Below are 22,396 nucleotides of genomic sequence, written 5' to 3'. Positions count from 1 at the left end.
GATGGCTTACTTTGGTGCAGGAAGTGGACAGATATGGCTTGATAATGTGACCTGTTCAGGAAATGAAAGTTCTCTAGCTCAGTGTTCAAACAGTGGATTTGGAGTACATAGATGTAACCATTCTGAGGATGCTGGTGTCATCTGTTCAGGTGAGATATATTTTTAGTCATTGTAAAAACTACTCGTACAGTCTTCAAATGCGGAGGGTTAACTAGTTAAACAGGTACAAACAGAAGGTAAATAGTTTAATCTTAGTTTGAGTACCTGTCCAACCTGAACTGCCTGCTTGTACCGTCTCATCAGTAGAAAGGTCTTCTGCCACCTTTCCATGTGATGGGTAAGTGTTTCATTCTGCCTTGGGAAGACCGGTCTTCCCAAGGTGTTTCAAGCACCACGAGGACTTGCTGTGTTCACTGTAGTTCACATTTTTCTCTAAGCTTGGTTTAATTGTTGGATGTTAAAAAGTTTGTACTTTCTTTCTTTTGTGTGGCCTTAAATAATGTTTGGCTATGTTTTACATGAAAATACTGCACATTGTAATGTAGTTATGCTGTATTACAGCAGCATTAAGACATTTTAAAACACACCAACCTAATATCTTAATAAGTGCACATGTTTCACGGTTTATAGTAATCAAACATACAGGATTTCACCTGAAATGACATTTGATCATTCATGATACATTCAATAAGACCTGTCTGGAGATTTTTGAAAAGGTAAATCAATTAGTTTCATATGTGAGAATGACATTTTAACAGCAATTAGTATGTAAATCTACACAAAAAATGTCTATTTACACTTTATGTGATCAAAAATCAACAGTAGACTGTTAAAATTATAAATCTAGTCACTAGTTTCACTTATGGTTGCTTTATTATTTGACATTAAATATTTATTAAACTTTCAAGGTTCTTCACATGCTATTACAAAATTAAGCCAAAGTGACAATATTCTGCAGTTCAAGCCTGATTAATTGTATTGCAGCACTAAATTGATGTCTTTGAGCTAAGTTCAGATTTTTTTTACATGTAAATTTCTTATATTTAATGTAAAACATGCCAAAGATGTCATGCAATTTAAAGCTGCACAAAGTATTTTAGTTTTTGAAAATTCTTTATTTTTTACCAATTGGCTTCCTCCCACCGTCCAAAGACATGCAGCTTGTGGGGATAGGTTGATTGGATAATCCAAAATTGTCACTAGGTGTGAATGAATGTGAGTGTGAATGGTTGTCTGTCCCTGTGTGTTGGCCCTGCGACAGACTGGCGACCTGTCCAGGGTGTACCCCGCCTCTCGCCCTATGACAGCTGGGATAGGCTCCAGCGCCCCCCGCGACCCTGAAAAGGACAAGTGGAAGCGAATGGATGGATGGTTCATTTTCATAATTTTTTCCTGTTTTGTTGTTATTATTTTACCTTGAAATTTTCTGATTTCTTTTACATTGTAAGTTTTTAGAATTCTGCTATATGTGGGCAACTAGTGATGAAGATTACAAATCATGTATGTTGTATGCACAACGTAGCTTCTCTGTGTTTTGTTTTCAGCCACCAGATTAGCCGGGTCTGGATCGACTCGATGCTCTGGTAGAGTTGAAATCTATCACAATAACATCTGGGGAACAGTCTGTGGTGATGGCTGGGACTTAAATGATGCTGAGGTGGTTTGCAGAGAGTTAAACTGTGGACCGGCACTAGAAGCTCCTCGGATGGCTTACTTTGGTGCAGGAAGTGGACAGATATGGCTGGATAATGTGACCTGTTCAGGAAATGAAAGTTCACTAACTGAGTGTCAGCACAGTGGATGGGGAACAAACAACTGTGCACACGATCAGGATGCTGGTGTCATCTGTTCAGGTGAGAAATATTTTTGGTCATCAACAAGATGTCAGATACTGTAAACAAAACCTTTTTTTTCTTTTTCTTTTTGATGCAGTGTTTACAGCAGGGCTGGACTGGAACAAAAAATTGGTCCTGGCATTTTTGGTCCAGGCAGCCCATTGTGATCACTCAAAAACAAATAAAACCACACGCACACTTTCTTCTGTCTCTTCTTTACTCTCTTGTTTGGGCTGCTGTCCCTCCTCCTGCACTACTCCACAGCTGGTGCTAACAGCAGCCTCCTGTGACTGTTTGCTGCTGTTGATGGTGCAGCAGCATCATTTCTGACAGCTAACATGTTGATTAATTTGTATCTATTTATGAGTTTCTTTTTTCTTTTCTCCGTTAGCTTTCTGTGCCACATTTTCGCCACTTCTTCTAAAATTTGTTCTATAAGGTGCATGAGTGCACAGCGAAGGTAGGAGAGGGCCTGGTTGTGTTAAGCACAGAGAAATGGCAGGTTGCCATCCTCCCACTTCACTTTCATTTGTATAACAAATTGTAGGAATCTTCACATAATTTTGAGTTTTCTCATCAAAAATGTTGATAAAGGGGCCGTTGTTTTCTGTTGTGATCTGTTCGTTAACAGAATTAAATGTTGACATCAAGAAGTAAGTGTGTCCTAATTATTTAAGAGCTGTCATTGAAAAACTCAATCTCATCATTGTATACCTTTGTTACTGAACCACAGTGTAAGAGGACTAACATTTCCCTGTAGTTTAAAATAAATAACAGTTTTCATGAAGTGATGAAATGGTCTCACGGTGCCAGTAGATCATTTACATTTTGAAATTTTGAAATGCTACTATTAAAAAAATTATTTTAAACTGAGATGTAGTAATGCTGTATTACAGCAGTATTATGACATTTAAAAAATATTAAACCTATTATCTTAATAAGGGCACCCTTTCAAGTTTTATGTGCATTAATTACTCCGGATTTCATGTAAAATCATATCTGATCAATCAGTTTGTATTTTAAACCATCTAACATTATCAGAATAGTACATTAGGATTTTTTGGAGGTTTTTGAAAAAGTAAATCCATTATTGTTATATAAAAATAACATTTTAGCTGCAAAGGTCTGCCTAATATACATGTTTGTTTGTTTTTTTATGTAAATTAATACATAAAAAAGCATGTGATCAAAAATCAACAGTAGTTGTAATTGTCTACCCAGGTACAAGTTCTACAATAGTATTTCAAATTCCTATCAAATATTGCCATTTGTGCACTGAACCTTTTACCTTCTCTATTTTGCTCTCAGGTTTCCCCATCAGATTAGTTGGCTCTGGATTGACAACGTGCTCTGGCAGAGTAGAAATCTATCACAATAACATCTGGGGAACAGTCTGTGGTAATAGCTGGGACTTAAATGATGCTCAGGTGGTTTGCAGACAGTTTAACTGTTGGACAGCACTAGAAGCTCCTCAGAACGCTCACTTTGGTGCAGGAACTGGAGAAATATGGCTTGATGAAGTGACCTGTTCAGGAAATGAAAGCTTTCTAACTGAGTGTCAACGCAGTGGATTTGGAGTACATGATTGTGACCATTCTAAAGACGCTAGTGTCATCTGTTCAGGTGAGATATATATATTTTTTGGTCATCCACAAGATGTCAAACACTGTAAATGAAGCATTTATTTACAACTACTCTTACAGTCTTCAAATGCAAAAGATGAATCAGTTAAACTGGTACAAAAAGAAGGTTAAGTGTTATCTGTCTGAGAATGAGAGAACTGACAACTGAAATTAAGAAGGAATTTATAATCTTACCAGCTCCGTGGGCAGATGTCATCTCAGAAGGTGTGACACCCAGTGAGAAAATAGCAAGTTCAAAGAAGTTCTTGGTGAAAGTGAATCTGGCTGCTGTCGACTCCTCCGTGGACATGAAAGACCCAGCTGTGATGGAGTCCATCATGAATTCGGTAACTTATGTTAAGAAATCTTAGTAAAGTGTCTATACTTGTTTTTTAAGGAAAAAACCTTCCAGATGTTTTTAAAACAGTCTTGGGTAATGAACGATCCCAGAAAAACTGCTTTATTAGCGGTTTTTGTGTCTCTTTCATGTCAAATTTCATTTAAAATGTAACAATAACAGTCTATAATTTGTGGTGTAATAATTAAATTCTCTTTTCTGTTGTGCAGATCAAAAATGAGCTGGGAGGTACGACTGGTGACCTAAAAGTGAGCTGGTGGAAACTTCCAGAAAAGAAAGATATCAAAAAACAAGAGATGTATACTCCATAGTTCACACTGTTTGTTTCAATAGATGGATGAAGGCAGCTTACAGCCTGTAATACTGATGTGATTCATTTAATCTTTACTTTTCACATGATATCTGCATGTTTACTTGTTTTTTGTTGTGGTACATTTAGTTGTTAAACAAACATAATCTCTCTCATTTGATGACTTATTTCTGTGATGATTTTCCAAAGGACACAAGCTCAGTTGGTGTCTTCAGAGAAATATTACAGTCAATATGAAATTTAACATCTGCTTTGAATTGAGGTAAAGGAAAGTGATTTTCAATGTAAGGAAGTTATATTTCCATTTGGTTTGCATCATGAAAAACAAAACATATGGAAATATATCTTCCTTGACCTTCCTTGTCCGTAAATAATTTTTCTCTGTCTGTCACAAAGTCAGAATTGAAAGTCAAACCACTTTATTTGAGAATTGACTGAAAAACTATCAAATAAAATGTATCTGTATGTTTTACTAGGACCCATTTCAGTTCAAACCTGTATATTAATTAAAGCTTTGAATATTTTTCTCTTTATTAGTGGAAAAAAAGCATGTTACATTTGTTACACCCCAGCCCAGGGGAAATCGGTGTGCGACACAAGGAAAATTTAAAAAAAGGAAAATGCCCCCACACTCCCTGCTCTCAAGGAAGACGAACCAAAAACTGCCACAGATTTACAATATCCAGTCAGAAGCAAAAGCTTCTCATTCCAGAATTCATACTCATACAGATTCATACGCAGCCACATGCACAGTTCGTTGGGAACAGGAAGTATGTTGGGAACAGGAAGTAGGCAGGGGGCGTGCCGGTTCAGAAGGGTCCTCATTTATAGCCGGCATCTCCCAGTCCTCCACCAATGGTCAGCCTCCACCAGGAACTCACATAACATCAATAACACAGGACACAAACTACGCCACCCTCTGGGGTCCGTTCTTCGTACCTCGCTTACTACATCCAAGATCAAATTCCGGTTCCCCGAACACACCTGTTGTTGACGATTAGTATAGCTGGATGAAGTAATGTGAGATCACTGGGTGGCTTAACAGGGGCTACGCATCGATAGTAGAAACATTGATCGGCAACCCTGTGATTGGTCGGCGAAAATGTCGAAGGAGCGCGCTCAGTATTTTTCGGCAGCAGAGCAAGAACTCTTGATTGAGGTATTTCAGGAGTTTCAGAGTTTAATTAAAACGCAAGGGAACACTGCAAAGGCTGCAAAAGGAAGGAGAGAGGGCTGGCAGAAAGTTGCTGACAAATTAAACTCGTAAGTAATTTAATAATAATAATAATAATGGATTGGATCTATATAGCGCTTTTCAAGGCACCCAAAGCGCTTTACAATGCCACTATTCATTCACTCTCACATTCACACACTGGTGGAAGCAGCTACGGTTGTAGCCACAGCTGCCCTGGGGCAGACTGACAGAAGCCAGGCTGCCATATCGCGCCATCGGCCCCTCTGGCCAACACCAGTAGGCGGTAGGGTAAATTTATTATATTATATTACATTATATCCTCTTTCACATTAGAGCCACGACAGGACCCACTAGAACATGGGAACAAGTAAAAGTGAAATATAAGAATATTCTACAGAATGGTAATATTTATCACTTATATTGCTTTTCGTCTCTTGGAAAGAGACCCTGAAATAATCTGTTTGTTTGTTCATAACAGCAACCAAGAAAAGGGCAGAGCACAAAAAGACAGGTGGTGGTCCTGCACCCCCTCGTCAACAAGTTGGTTAAGTAAATAATACTCTCACGGGAAAATCGATATCTCTCTATGAGCACACTGTCGCGCTGAGCTAAAGGATCCTGTCTGTCCCGCAATATACGCTGAATTCTGAGGACTCTCCTTATCAATCTTGCACCTTCCGCAATGGGTTGCTTGAGTAAACGGACAGGACATGGCTGCGACAGACTTCCCAAATCCACCTTCCCTTTTATAGCCGTGGTCTCTCATCTTGATTACACGAAGTAATTTACAATTACTACTCTAAAATATGAATGACATCTGAAATAATCAAATACATGAAATAGAATGTTAATAGTACATTTCCCTTTTTTTAGGAAATGACCTGTATGTATCTGTATGGAATCAATAAAAGGATCAAGTGCTGCATTATCTTTAGTTACATTGATGTTATTTATTTATGGTGAAACAGTGGTAAAATATCGCTGTTGCTTTCGTATAAATGAAGCGGACATACCGAGTGGCCGCGATCTAATCCTGTTTACATAAAGTAAACCTGCTCCCGAGCAGGTTTACGCTTACGGATCTGTTGCTATGACAGCAAGTCCCGGATGAGCTTCGGAGAACCGAACGATCCAAGATCACGCGAAATCGTCAACAATCAAATCCAGCTAACTTACTTAGCGAGGTACGAAGAACGGACCCCTGGTCACCTACTTATCGGAAGGTTAGTGGTTTGATCCCTGGCTCATCCCTTATCCCCATCCCCACTCCTCGGGTGGGAGCGGCTTGTACCCGGCCGGGGCCTGTGTCCATTCCTGCTGCCCGGCGGAGGGCCATGGAGCAACCATTTATTCTACTTGGTCGCCCTTTGTCTGATACTCACTGTGTCTGTCTTAGCCTTTCTGTGTGTAATCTCAGAGCTTCAGTAGCTCTGTTCATAAAGAATAGCCTAACCAAAAAGTACAATCTCACTCAACACTGTTTTTCACATAGAAAATCCCGCCATGGCCACTGGCCACAAGGCAGAGAAGTTTTAAGAATAGCATTCACTGTAAAATCTTGGACAAATCAAATATGCGGATCATAATCACGGACACTTTTACACTGGATCAGTTAAGACCAGGGTTGACAGAGACCATCTCCAGTTACCCACAAGGGTGCTGATGGAAACCCTCTACTGTTGGCCAAAGATAAAGAGAGTGAGGGAAGGTATGTTAAAAAGGAAAGATAGGAATGTGGAGGTGAGCGTAGGGACTTAAAATGTAGGGATTGTGACTGCTATAGTGGTGGTCAGCAGGGCACTCTTCCAGAGTGGCACAAATTTCCATGTCATGCCATTTTTTATGTTCATGGAATTTTGGCTGTGCTGAATGAATGGAGTTCATATTTGCCAGATAATGTTTTTTTTTTTTTAAATAGAATTTTTGTCTCAATTTCACAAATTAGCTTCAAAGGGCTAAGCTACAGAAAAGCCGCCACATTTTATCCTAAAATGACCAAAAGGCCAAAAAAGGCCCAAATGAAAATCCTTAAAAATGACATTTTTGATCCCACATTTAATAGCAAGATTTTAGTTTTGACTACTCACCTTAAAGTTTGAGTTTTTATATTTGGCCACCAGGTGGTGCTACCGTTCAGAGCATGAAGCAAAATGTAACACTTTTTTCTACAAGAGTGCCATGCTACTAAAATAAGTGTGTTTTGCTATTGATGGGGATAATGGTGTGAGAGAGGAGAAACAATGAAAATCAGCTTCAACAACTGCTGAAAACAACACAGCAGAGAAACCAAGGCAACAACCAAAATATGAATTAATAACAGTAAATAATAAATAATAAACATTACTGAATAGCACTAGGTACTAATAATACAAGATAGTGAGTGATAGTGATCGTGTTTGTGTGTACCTGTTTGTATACCTGTCCGTGTGAGCACGCTTTTATTCATAAGGTTTCTCCATGTAAGCATCTAGTGTGGGAAGCCAAAGCCCTGCCCCCCAGGACATGAAGCCAACAGACCCAGGGGGCCCAGTTCAGCAGACAGAACTGGACCCTGGGTCTGTTGGCAGACAGAAATGAATGCAGTAGACACACTGACACTCCCCCATACATACTTTATACTCCCAGGTGCCAACATGGTGCCAACAGCCCAGATAACAGCAGGTGTCAGCACGGCCCCTCCTGAAAACCCTCAGTGTCTATATGGATTTAAAATTAAGAGGTGGGCATCAGCATCAGAGGTGAGGCTGAATAAACATTTCGTCCCCTGGATGCCATTTAGTGTCCCCACCCCCAAGTCCCTATATGTATGTTTCATGAGAGTGTGAGTAATGTGAGTGTCTAAGTTGTGGAATAATACTGAGGCACAGGTGACCAGCAGAAATAAGAGATCACCGAGACACTGAGAATAAATACTTGATTCTTGGCAAAAAATAAATAAAAAGAAAATACTACTACATCGGGGGGGTTTTATAGCAGTTGCAGGGAAGGGGGCATTTTTTTGTCTTACGGGAAAAAAGAGAGACAGGATTTTAAATGGGTTATTTTTATATTTAATTTCACTGAGCTCTATGAAGTACACACTCCGTGGTCTTCCAAGTCATGTCGAAACTTGTATATGAATGCAGCTGCCTTCCCCCGGCTCCCCTCTGTCAAACATGATGGTGATTTCACATGGCCCAGTCTCATTGTGACACCGACTCGTCTTCACTGCATTATACAACTAAGTTCACACGTCTGCGGCATCTTCTTTCATCTCCTTTATTGTAATTTCCAGAGTAAAACATTCACCTTCACCATGAAACACAGCTCTGTATTTCTGTATGACAGCAGTCTGTATGTTTTTGTTATTGGTATTTATATAAACAAGTTATATATGTGAGAATATTGTGTCATAAAACAAAACTGGTACAGCAACAGGTTTTATATGTGAAGGATTATATGGAGACAGAGTAAGACAATATGAAGTCTTTCATTCAGTAGGGTCAGCTTGACACTGAGAAGTAGCAGAATCTTAAGAATTGCATTGCACAGAACAGCACAGAGATTTGCATTGGGAAATTAAATCAGGATGTTGCTGTTGAGAGTAAAAGACAAAGGAAAAAAATATGCAAACTGTTAGAGGACGTAACTCAGCACTGAAGGATGATGGTTGCTAAAGGTAAGGACTCTTTAAGAACAAGGAGATGTGTTTGTTTAACACAACTCGATGCTCAGTTATGATGAGTCCAGTGAGGTGTATACTTGCAAGACAGTTCAGGGGGAGAGTGAAATAAACTGGAATACAAAAGAATTAATTCTAAGCATTATTAGCTTAACTTAAGGGTCGTTGTTTGTTTTGTTTTTTACTAAAAAGCAGCTGTTAAAAACTTCCAGACAAGCATTCAGCAAAACTCATATTTGATATTTAGTTATACACACACATCAGCCACTTTATAAGGTACTTTATTGCTAGTAGGGGTGTAAAAATAATGAAGTACATGATATATGCTTACAAATACACCTCTGAGGAATATCTCGATTTAGGGCTGCTCGATTATGGCAAAAATGATAATCACGATTATTTTCACTGAAATTGAGATCACGATTATTTGACGATATTTATTTAACCCTTTAAGACCTACTATAGAACCAAGTCCACCAGAGCTTATATTATTTTTTTACATGTTGTAGTGCCATTTGTGGGAGCATTTCAAGTTGCTATGCAACTGTTATAGCCCACATTTTAATACTATGGACTTAATGCATACATAGTAACTACATTAATTGCAAAAAAGTGCAATAAACTACAAAAAAAAATTTAAAATCGTTTTTGTTTTTTTACATATATTTCTACTTGGAGAAATTTAAGAGGTTTATCCCTCAAAACTTTAAATACAAAAAAGTTGGAAAAATAGTTTACAACAACAGGAAATTTATTTTGAGTGTCTTCATAGTTTTATTTTGGAGATACACCAATTTTTATATACTGCAGGAAAAACAAAAAACAATCCTATGATGCAAATTTGCAAAGAAAACAGCCGGTGCATCAAAATAAAATATTTCCAGCAGTGCAATTAGAGTTCTAAGCATCACAGAAACTATTCAGAAAAGTCAAACATGACCAGTAGAGGTTTTTAAGACCTACAAGTAAAAAACTAAATTTTCCGCAAAAATGACGTCACCTCCGGTTTCAGCCAGGAAATGGCGGACATGCATAGTTCGCGCTGAGTCTGTTTCATTGTGGGAAGTGTTATGAACAGCTGATCGGATCGGCAAAGCATGTTTCTGGAATATTATGTTTTTGTTCCTGCAAGCGCTTTTTATGCAATTTTTGCAAAGCTATATGTGGAAGGAAACCGTGACTGAGGACAAGCTGATGGCATAAGATGTAAGTACAACTCCTCCGGTTTCATATGCAAAAAAAAAAAAAATATTGCGCTAGCTTACACGGTTCAGGTTCTACAGGGATGTAAAAATAGTTACACAAAACGGAGCGTGCTGCTCTGACCGGCTTTAAAGGGTTAACAATAACAATGTATTGAATAATGACTTTAAAAAATAATATAAAATAGTGTGCAACACCACTGAAGTTTTTTTAACCTCTCTTTTCAACCAATGGCAGTCTTAATCAGCGGTCTCCAACCTTTTTTGCGCCACGGACCGGTTTATGCCCGACAATATTTTCACGGACCGGCCTTTAAGGTGTCGCGGATAAATGAGGGAGGGGCTAATAATCGGCTCAGTCATTTTTAATGATCGTTGAAAGCCCAGATCGTAATCGTGATTAAAATTCGATTAATTGAGCAGCCCTATCTCGATTTGTCACTATATGCAGGGATTAAAGACTGTGTGGAAAATGTAGAGGCTTTTGACTGTTGCCAAGTTACTAAAAGCAAAATAACAAAGTGTATGAACGGATGGAAATTACCCAAAAGAGCCTGAAGAACGCAAAGAGGACGAGACAGGAAAATAAACAGGATACTAAGGCAAGGACTGAGGGAAAGACGTCATTATTCATACAAAAAACAGTAATCATGGAGACAACAACAATGGGATAGAAGGAGAAGTAAAATGAAATGCAAAAGACAGGAAACAAATGTCTACCCATGTAAATCGGGGAATGAATAACAACCGCACTGAAAAAGAGACAGACAGGACATAAGTGAACTTAGCAGAGGGGAAGACAGAAGGATGAGATGGGGGGAGCTCTGTTAATGCTAATTAAACTCTATAAACACAACTGGTAACTAGTAACAAAGTATAATAAGAACTGATACTACAGAATACATCACAATCAAATCTATATATTAAACAAAAGGAGAGGCTAATGATAAACAAGAATTCAAACTGAACAGCAACAAGCACATATGTAACCCGTTCATGTGTTACGCCCGTCAATGCGTTGTGTTCTGGCATGAAAGTAAGAGGCAGGAGACAGTAAGGCAAGGCAAAGCAAGGCAAGTTTATTTGTATAGCACAATTCAACAACAAGGTGATTCAAAGTGCTTTACAGAGACATTAGAAACAAAAACAAATAAAAAGCATGATTTAAAATTGATTAAAACAAGCAAATAAACTAACTAACTAATTAACAAACAAACAAACAAACAAACAAAACAGTATATAAAATCAAAACAGATAAAATCAGAACAGTAGATAAAATCAGTAGTTAAATGTAAGTTTTGAAATTTAAGCTTAAAAGTGTGGATTTGGTGCTTTATTCAAATGCAGCTGAGAACAGGTGAGTCTTCAACCTGGATTTAAATAAACTGAGTGTTTCAGCTGATCTGAGGCTTTCTGGGAGTTTGTTCCAGATATAAGGAGCATAAAAGCTGAATGCAGCTTCTCCGTGTCTGGTTCTGACTCTGGGAACTGATAAAAGACCGGATCCAGATGACCTGAGGGATCTGGAAGGTTCATACTGGGTCAGGAGGTCATTGATGTATTTTGGTCCTAAACCATTCACAGCTTTATAGACCAGCATCAGGACTTTAAAGTCTATCCTCTGACGGACAGGCAGCCAGTGTAAAGACCTCAGAGCTGGACTGATGTGGTCCACTTTTTTGGTCTTAGTGAGGACTCGAGCAGCAGAGTTCTGAATGAGCTGTAGTTGTCTGATTGATTTTTTAGGTAGACCTGTAAAGATGCTGTTACAGTAATCAAGCCTACTAAAGATGAATGCATGGACTAGTTTTTCCAGGTCCTGTTGAGACATCAGATCTTTTATCCTTGAAATATTCTTGAGGTGATAGTAAGCTGACTTTGTTATTGTCTTAATGTGTTTTTCTAAGTTTAGGTCTGCATCCATCACTACACCCAAATTTCTCGCCTGGTTTGTGGTTTTTAGGTGTATAGATTGAAGTTCTCTGGTGACCTGTAATCGTTTTTCTTTGGCGCCAAAGACTATTACCTCAGTTTTGTTTTTGTTTAGCTGGAGAAAATTGTGGCACAACCAGTCATTGATTTCCTCAATGCATTTACCAAGAGCCTGCACAGGGCCTTGGTCTCCTGGTGACATTGTGATATATATTTGTGTGTCATCTGCATAGCTGTGATAGTTTATTTTGTTGTTGTTTATAATCTGTGCCAGTGGGAGCATGTAAATGTTAAACAGAAGGGGTCCCAAGATGGAACCTTGGGGAACTCCACATGTGATACTTGTCTGCTCAGATGTGAAGTTACCTATTGATACAAAGTATTTCCTGTTTTCTAAATATGTTTTGAACCAGTTTAGTACAGTTCCTGAAAGACCTGTCCAGTTCTCTAGTCGTTTGAGTAATATGTTGTGGTCACCTGTATCAAATGCTGCACTGAGATCCAGTAAAACTAAGACTGACATTTTTCCACTGTCTGTATTCAGACATATGTCATTAAACACTTTGGTCAGAGCGGTTTCAGTGCTGTGGTTCTGTCTAAAACCTGACTGGAAGGCATCGTAGCAATTATTCTGTTTTAAGAAGTAATTGAGCTGTTGAGAAACTGCTTTTTCAATGATCTTACTTAAAAATGGGAGATTTGAGATCGGCCTGTAGTTGTTCATTTGTGTCTTGTCAAGATTGTCCTTTTTCAGTATAGGTTTGATTACAGCAGTTTTTAGTGATTCTGGAAACACACCTGATAATAAAGAAAAGTTGACGATCTGTAACAGGTCTGACTCTAAAGTCTTTGAGACCTTTTTGAAAAAACTTGTTGGCAGGACATCTAAACAGCAGGAGGAGGAGTTCAGTTGACCTAAGATGTCCTCCAGGTCTTTGCTGTTAATAGGGTGAAACTGTTTGATGGTGTTTAAACAGTTTTTTGGTGGACACAGTACATATCCTGGATCTGCTGTTGATGTACCAATTGCTTGTCTAATTTTTTGGATTTTTTCTGTGAAGAATTTGGCAAAGTCATTGCAGGCCATGGTCGAATGAAGTTCAGCTGCCACTGGCACAGGAGGGTTTGTTAGCCTGTCAACCGTAGAAAATAAGACCCGAGCATTATGGCTGTTTTTAGTGATGATGTCAGAGAAGTAGGACCTCCTTGCACTCCTCAGTTGTAAATTATAATTGTGAAGTTTCTCTTTATAAATGTCATAATGAACCTGGAGGTTTGTTTTTCTCCATCTGCGCTCAGCTTTCCTACACTCTCTTTTTTCATTTTTCACCAGTGTGGAGTTTCTCCATGGAGACTTTTTCCTTCCAGAGATAACCTTCACCTTAATGGGAGCAATAGTGTCCATTACATTTAACATGTTAGCATTGAAGCTATTGACGAGCTCATTGACTGACCCTCTGGACAGGTCAGGTGTTAATGGGAAGACCTGGTTAAAAATTGCACTACTGTGTTCAGTTATACACCGTTTTGTGATCACTGTTGTTGATATATTTGTGTGGGCTGAGATTTTACTTTCAAAGAAAACACAGTAATGATCAGACAGGCCCACATCAGACACAGTAACCTTTGAAATGCTCAGGCCTTTGGAGATCAGTAGGTCAAGAGTGTGTCCTCTATTATGTGTGGCCTCTGTTACATGCTGGGTCTTTGGCTCTTTACTGCACATCTGCAACACAGAAATACCGTATTTTCACGACCATAAGGCGCACTGTGCTAAAAGGCGCAGTCTCAGTTATGTGTGCCATTACTGTATTTAACACACACATAAGGCGCACTGGACCATAGGGCGCATACAAGTACCGTATGCGTATTTAAAAATAAAGCGGGAGCAAACCTGAGTTCGGTACCTTACTCACATTTTTATTACCAATAATCGTCATCATCAACAACACACAAGCATACAAGTGTGCGTATTTAAAAATAAAGCAGGAGCAAAACAAAGTTTGGTACTCACATTTTTATCATCAATCAAACCCATCGAAGTCCTCATCCTCTGTGTCTGAATTGAACAGCTGCGCTAAATCTCCATCAAACATGCCAGGTTCACTGTCTTCACCGTCAGAGTCGCTTTCCGTGCCGTGCGGCTCCTCGGAAACGATGCCGGCTTTTGCGAAAGCTCGAACAACAGTGCCAGCAGACATGTTAGCCCAAGCATCTACAATCCATTGGCAAATTGTGGCGTAACTCGCCCGGCGCTGCCTTCCACTCTTAGTGAAACTGTGGTCTCCACCGGTCATCCATCGCTCCCAGGCCGCTCGCAGCCTTACTTTGAACGGGCGGTTCACACCGATGTCCAGCGGTTGGAGTTCCTTTGTCAGGCCTCCCGGAATGACAGCAAGCTCACAGTTCATTTGCTTCACAAGTTTTTTCACATCGGCTGTGAGATGGGCACGCATAGAGTCACAGATCAACAGCGATGGTGATGCGTGGAAAAAACCACCTGGTCTCCTTACATACACCTCCCTCAGCCACTCTTTCATCATTTCCTCATCCATCCAGCCCTTTTCATTTGCCTTAATGATGATTCCTGCTGGAAACTTCTCTTTAGGCAAAGTCTTTCGCTTAAAAATCACCATAGGCGGCAGTTTCTGTCCATTAGCATGGCAGCCAAGCACAACAGTAAAAGAAGACTTTTCATACCCCGTTGTGCGTATCGCTACCGTGCTGGTCCCCTTCTTCTCCACAGTGTGACTCACCGGGATGTCAAAAGTGAGCGGGACCTCGTCCATGTTTGTGATGTGGCTGGGCTGGATGTTTTTGTCGCCGATGTGTTTGCTGCAGTAGGAGCAGAAGATGGCCCGCTTTTCGTAGTCCAGCTACCGTAGTCCTGGTCCTACCGTAGTCCTGGTCCGGATGGAAAAATGGCACCGTTTCATAAAACGAAAGCACCAAGACGGACCTCCTTGGAAATGTTCAATGTTCATCTCTTCAGCTAGTGAAACTGCTTTTAGCCGAATGGTGACCGTCGAAACGCTTCTCCCGCTCGCTCTTTGCTCGATGATCCACCGCTCGAGTCTTTCCTCCAACTCGGGCCACCTCGCCTTATGTCCGCGGAAACTCAGCTGCGTTTTCTTGACCTGCCAGAGCTTGTTTTCCAGCTTCCTCCATTTGCGAACCATCGATTCGTTAATCTTAAATTCTCTCGCCGCTGCTCGATTTCCATGTTCCTCCGCGTAGCTGATGGCCTTCAGTTTAAACTGTGCTTCGTAAGCGTGTCTCTTTGCCATTTTCAGGGTTGTTAAAACAACGATGTCCTGCATAATGCACATACCTGTTCTTTTATACAGGTATGTGCGATTGTCCCGGTATATACGATCAACGCCCACACTTCACCCTTTAACGTTGTCATGGTGTTCTCTACTACGTCCTCCTTACAACACATAGGGCGCACCGCGCTATAGGGCGCGCCGCACTTTTTGAAGAAAATCTAAGACTTTTAAGTGCGCCTTATGGTCGTGAAAATACGGTATGTGTCTGTTCTGTGTGTCACGCGACTGCCAGTACACCTCTCCTGACGAAGGAAAAAAAGAGTGCCGCGAGTACACTCACAAGCCTCTAGCGATCAGGCTAACTTAGCATGCTAGCATTTCAGCTGCGTTCTCGGCTAAAACTCATTATAAGTGTATATTAGTGAACTCCGCCCTCCACAAAACTTATCCCGAATGAGTCTCTTAATGACAAACAAAAACGCGGCGGTTCGGCTGTATTCACATGGCAGCTTGGGATCTGAACAAACTTTAATTAGCTGAGAGCAACGTGGCAGTGACTTACCTCCGGCCATGCTGAAAGGAGCTGTGACCGGGGCACACATGCACGCGCCTACGTCACCACGCAGCGCACACACACACACGAACGCACACAGACTCAGATCACACAGGTAGGAGATTGAGATGCAAAATGACATATTTAATCCAAAAAAATGTGTTTTGGGTGAAATTCAAAAGTATTTAACACATATGTTACACATACACAGTCATACAGTGTACAACATGTAGTGAAATGCTTGTGTCCAAGCTGCACACGTAGACGCACCGCTCCAGAGTTCGGCTTTTAGCATGGGGGGGTCAAGCCAGGACCCTTATTGGATACCGGGCAGGAATCGAACTTTTCATTACACTATCCAGCTCGGACCACCCACCAGTCATGACAGGGTTGGCCTAATTTCCAAATGAGCAAGTAAATTTTAATTATTTTACTTACCACATGATATGACTGTGTGATTAACCATGAACCCTTATACATTAACCTTGTAATAGGTGGAAATTGAATGTGTTTAAAAATGTGATTTTGTCACGGTTCTGGGTCAGTTCGACCCAGTAGTTTGAGTTCTGATGTTTTGGTTTATTTTTGTATGATCGTTGTGTTTTCGGGTGCTATTATTATTATTGTTATTAGATTTCTTTGTGTCTGTTTGTTCTTGTTTAAGGATTTGTTCTTCGGTCGTGTCTGCTTAGTATAGGTCTAGTTCCATGTGTCATTTTTTTAAGTCGTGTCTTCTGTCTTTGTAGTTGCTGGTCCGTCTGTGTATCTACCATGTTCCTTTCGTGTGTTCTCCCTGCTGTCGCCGTCATATACCATCTTCCGTCTTCCTTCATGTTCAGGTTCGTGTTCTTGTTCAGGTTCAGTAGTCCCAGTATAGTTTAGTTCTCCGTTTGCCGTTTGCCCATTCTTATTTTTGTGTTCACTATTTACATATTTACATAGCTGCGGGGAGACAAATTGCAAACAAGAAAAAAATATAAAGACGGTGTATGTTTTTGTGTTCTGCCAACACTTCCCCTACATTTTTCACTTATATTTGAATATCCTATAGATACTGACAGTTAACCATATTACACAATGTTCAACTTTTTTAATTCAGCTGATGTTTGCTGTTAATATTTTATGCACATTAGTCCAATAATAGTTTTACGCGTGCTGAGGTGTTTTCATAGTGTTTTATTGTTTCTTTTCTAAAGGGGATGGTTTGAAAATGCTTCCACCACTTGTTATTTTCAGCTCTGTGTTTGCGTGTGTACTGGGAAAATTCACCGCATGCCACTGTGTCAATTTCCAATATCCACTGTCAATGTCCACGCACAGCCAATCACATAGTTTTCCTTTTTGAGTCATTTAGTTCATCAGTAATCAATAACAGTAATTTAATTTTCTGCTGATGCTTTTTACCTGATGGAGAGCTTTTATTTAAAAAGTCAGTGTCCTCAAAGACTGATACGTTCTTTGATTTGGTATATTGTTTGTGATGGGAAGGCCACACATCAGCCTGTGGGTGTCACAAACAAGGATGCAGTGGACTCAAGAGCAGACTCAATTGCTCGTACTATGTACAATTTATTGAAAGGAAAAGGAACTTAAACAAGACTGGGTCTAACAGAAATCATTCGCAGGAACTGAGGGAGGCCCGAGGGCGGAGAAATGGACGTAGAACACAGGGAGAACACGGGCGGGAACTTCTGCAAACACAGGAGAAGGGTTTTACTGAATGGGAACCAATTAAAGGGCAGAGGTGAGTGGTACTAGAGGAGAGTCTTGTGCTTACTTGAAAACACCGGCTATTAGGCGGGGAAGGGGTTGCCGTGGGAGCGTTCCAGGGATGGTGGAGAGTGTGGGGAGGCTGGTCCAGGTTCCAAGGTGTCCAGGGAAGTTGAAGTATGGGCTGGAGGGCAGGCTGAGAAGAAGATGTGGTCCTAGGGTCCCGGGCAGACTGTAGAACGGGACGGAAACAGAACCAGCGCGCTGCTGGTGAGTACGACGGGTGATGAATCTGGAGAATACAGGAGACGGAGAACACATTAACCCACGATCCAGGCATACAGAGTCCGAGCACAGAGGAGGCCAAGTTTACCACGGGTGGTAGCAGGACAAACTGGCGAGGAGTGGCAGGCAGTGCTGGCTTAAAAACCCTCTAGATGGAGCCCCGGAAATTGGAAGCAGGTGATGAGCAGGCCAACTCCACCCCAGGGGACGGACAACAGGAACCTGGACCACACCCGACCCGACACTCCCACAGCATATGACAGTGGGTGGAGCTTGGCATGTGGTTATTTGAATTGAATAAGTCAAATTAAATCAGGTGTGGTTAGAAATGGCTCTCCAGCTGTTTGTCTCCTGTTTCTCTGTGGTAACTATTCTTTTATGCAAAGGTGAGAAAGAAGTTTTATTTTTATTTAATATTTTCTCATTGTGTAGTTTATTACAAGTTCAACTGCACCTCTTTAAAGACTATTGCAGATAAAAATGTGTTCTTTAGATACAAACAAACTTGTGAACCTGCTTGTAGGCTGACACAACATGGGAATGTGAGTCAAAATGGATCAAAGAAGGAACTCTCATTTAAATCCACCTGACCAGGTCAAAGAATTAAATACATTATTATTACAATGCATTAATTTTCTTTTACGTAGTCTAAGTTAAAGTCAAATTTATTTATATAGCACATTTAAAACAACTATTGACCAAGGTGCAGTACATTTAAGATAACAAAAAGAGGAAGGAAGACATGATTTAAAAAAAAACATTGAAATTTGAAAAATTAAGAAAAATAAGCATTAAATGAGAAGATTTGAGTAGGAAATAAGACAAATAAAAGCGGTACAAGCTCATTGTGATTTAAAGGCCAAGGAAAGAGACAAAATAAAACAAGTAATAGTGTTTTTATACTGACAAATAGAAAGTCAGTAGAAAGCAACTACCTTGTGACTGGCAGTGCTGAATTCAATAACACTTTATTAATCAATAGTAACAATAACGAGGACGTTTTAGTTTACCTTTAACAATATCTACTAAACTGGTTAATAACAGGTTTGTTGGCCAGTGAAATTATCTGGATCATAACTGTAAAGTTGTCCCTGGTGTTTATAAAACTTTCTCAATGGTTACTAATGTTCACTGCAGCTATAATATTGTTATAATGTTGAAACTGGTCATTATAGTACATGTTTTAAACTTAGTGTACACAGTCAGGTGGTGTAAATCATAAAACTCCTTTTTCACTAAATGTTTAGATTTGTTTCCTCTTGCTGTTTGGTCAGTAAGAAACCAAAATGTGTTGACAAATTCCACATCACTATAATCTGAACCTTTCACCAAAATGTTCACATCAGCAATTCTGAAAGTGCCGAGACATAAATGATTAGAGAACAGATCCAAGTTGAACTTTCACATATTTCCGTTCTCTTTGAAACACGCTTCCTAATGCAAACCAGTCCCTGGTTTAACATATTTATTTTATGTTCCACTTTGCAGATGGTCATTCACAGCTGTTTGGTAAGTATCCAAGAAAAATTTAACAACTTCAAGTTTCAAGTTTGATTTCAACCCTGTTTGTTTCCTCTGAGCTACACAATAAGTAGATTCAGTTCGACTCAATTCTATTTTATTCATATAGTGCTAAATCCCAACAACAGTTGGCTCGAGACACTTTTATATATAAGCTATATATAAAAAAGCTATTATAAAGGTAATAGATAGCACTGTCCTCATTTGTGCCACGCATTGCTTATTTAAATTTCTGTACTTGGAAAAGAAGAAAACTTTTCCCTCCTCCTTTTGTGTTAATCTCTCTCTCACACACACACACACGTTTTCTTAGTTCTCTCCGGGTTTGCATTTAAGCATGCAATTAAAGTACACATGAAACACTTATAAGCTAATTTACATCATGGAGCCTTGTAACACTGTCTGCGTAAATGGATTTAAGAAATAAGTCCTTAAACTTGAAGTTTTTAGAACATGTTCGGCGCCATCTTCTGTCAGTGCAGAATGTAACGTCACCATGTTCGTTGGTCGGCTGTGGTCAATAGGTCTACATTTGTTTATGATAGCTAATAGCAGAACCAATAACTCAGGGGAAAATAAGAGAGTGAAAGTAGACACTACATCCTTGTTTTTTGACAGAAAAACTGTTATGTCTTAAATCCAGGTTCACAGACAGAATTGCATCCATGTCAGTTTTTGAGGGCAGGGCTCAATGGCGTAAATTAGCCTTTATACATGTAGTGTTTTAAGTCCACTTTGAATCATCTGTCATAATTCAGATTTAGAAGTTTTTGGTTTTCAGAATTAAACTCTTTTTCTGTCTGACTTAGTTTTTAGGGCTATTTTTAAAATGTTACTTTTAAATAAAAAATATCAATAAAATTACTTTTAATTTTATGATAAAACAAATAAATAATTTGTAAATCTAATACACCCAAATTGTATTTACAATAGAATGTAGAAAACGCATGAGTGGTGTGATTTGGCCCTCACATTGCATTAAATTGAATTGAAGTGTGGATTCGTCTCTGATTCATACAGCTTTAACTCGCATTTGTGGATGGAGAACTCTGTTCACAGAGAAAGATGTCAAAGTTCAAATATTTCTGAGCTCATGAAGTGTTTTCCATGATCCCTGCTTTTAATGAAGCGCTGCCTGAAGGACCTAAGATTACAGGCATTGTTAAATTGCATTTTCATTTACATTTTACACAGGATCTTTGCTGGAATTGGATTAGCAACAAGTATTAATAATCTGTCAGACTATAGTTTTTATCAGTCATCACCAGCCACAATTACTGTAAATCTTCTCCTTTTCATAGATGTTATAGTAGGGACATGTTTAAATTACCAAACATTACAGAAAAATCATGTAAAGTTACCTGATAGGGATGGGTGACGTTTGTAGCTAAGCAGGTCCTGTAGCAGCACCGTTTCCAAAACACTAGTTTTGGGAGTGTCACCTGTACCGAACTTTAGGTGTTGCATTATTATTTAGTTTTGCTTTGTGATCTATGGCTCCTTAAAAAAATCTTCAACACAGGACACTTTCATTTGTATAACAAATTGTTAGAAAATGCATACAAATTTAGTTTTGTCATCAAGGATGCTGAGAAGCAAATGTTTTCTTTCTTTTTTTTTCTAATTGTGTGGTTGGAGGTTTGTTAACAGAATTAAATGTTGACAAGAGGAAATTAGGGTGTCCTGATTGTTTAAGAGTTGTCATTGTGAAATTTTAAGTCTTAACATTTTATCATTTGTATGATATAAACATAGTTACAGAGGACAAATAATTCCCAGTGGTTCTAATTAAGTAATTTTATGTATGAATTGATGAAGTGGTCTTATAGTAGCAGTAAATCTCAACTGTGTTAAAATATTTTTAAAATAAAATAAATGTAAAGTTGTAATCCTGTGTTACAGCTGTTTGTAACATGTTTTTTTAAAGAAAAAGCTAATATCTCAATGAGTGTAAATGTTTCGATGTTTCTATTCATAAAAACGCGTGATTTAACATTAAATCACATCTGAATCCTCAGTTTGTACTTGACAGAATTTATGATACATGCAATAAGGATTGTCTGGAGATTGTTTTACCACTTTAACAATAAAGGCGTGTTAGCTATACAAAATATGCACATTAAACAAAATGCCATCAAAATTATGGGTAGACTGTTGTACTTTTAAAAACTTCATACTGTTAGAAACGTTCGCTTTTAGAGTGTGATTTTCCTTTTCTATAATTCAGTTATGTGTCCTGTATGTTCTCTCAACAATCTGTGGTCTCTATGTTTTGTTTTCAGACATCAGATTAGCCGGGTCTGGATTGACTCAGTGCTCTGGCAGAGTTGAAATCTATCACAATAACATCTGGGGAACAGTCTGTGATGATCGCTGGGACTTAAATGCTGCTGAGGTGGTTTGCAGACAGTTAAACTGTGGACCGGCACTGGAAGCTCCTCAGAACGCTTTCTTTGGTGAAGGAACTGGAGAAATATGGCTTGATGACGTGATCTGTTCAGGCAGTGAAGACTTTCTGACTGACTGTCCCAACAGTGGATTTGGCAACCACAACTGTGACCATTCTGAGGACGCTAGTGTCATCTGTTCAGGTGAGATATATTCTTGGTCATTCACAAGATGTCAAATACTGTAAAGAAAACTTATTTTTACATCAAACGATACAGACTTAAAATGTAAAAGGCAAATGAGTTAAAACAGGTACAAACAGAAGGTTAAATAGTTTGTGTTAAATAGCCAAGAACGGCATCTAACTTTAAATCTGTGACAAATCAATTACATGCATGTCTGTCTTCGGTGGAAACTCTTTGAGTCGTTAAAAGTAGCTGCAGTTATATTATAATATACTATAGTAGTGCAACCAAATATATATGTAGCCTGGCTAAATTAACCAGCCCAGAACACAGATTATCTTTTAATCTGAATGATAAAGTAAGCGCTCAG

The 22,396-nt window shown here is 39.2% G+C and overlaps 1 protein-coding gene across 1 annotated transcript; it reads left to right on the top strand.

Annotated features, from left to right (window-relative positions):
- The first annotated feature begins 333 nt into the window (after positions 1-333).
- Positions 334-22,088, top strand: LOC143416700 (scavenger receptor cysteine-rich domain-containing group B protein-like). Its single transcript, XM_076882180.1, has 4 exons — positions 334-337; positions 3,144-3,458; positions 3,680-3,694; positions 21,736-22,088. Exons 1-4 carry the CDS (start codon positions 334-336, stop codon positions 22,086-22,088), a joined length of 687 nt encoding a protein of 228 aa, XP_076738295.1.
- The last annotated feature ends 308 nt before the right edge of the window (positions 22,089-22,396 follow it).

The sequence above is a fragment of the Maylandia zebra genome, linkage group LG3 (genome assembly GCF_041146795.1).
Source record: "Maylandia zebra isolate NMK-2024a linkage group LG3, Mzebra_GT3a, whole genome shotgun sequence".
In the NCBI taxonomy this organism is placed as follows: domain Eukaryota; kingdom Metazoa; phylum Chordata; class Actinopteri; order Cichliformes; family Cichlidae; genus Maylandia; species Maylandia zebra.
The sequence above is the reverse complement of the archived record's forward strand: the minus strand, read 5'-3'. Positions and strand labels throughout refer to the sequence as shown.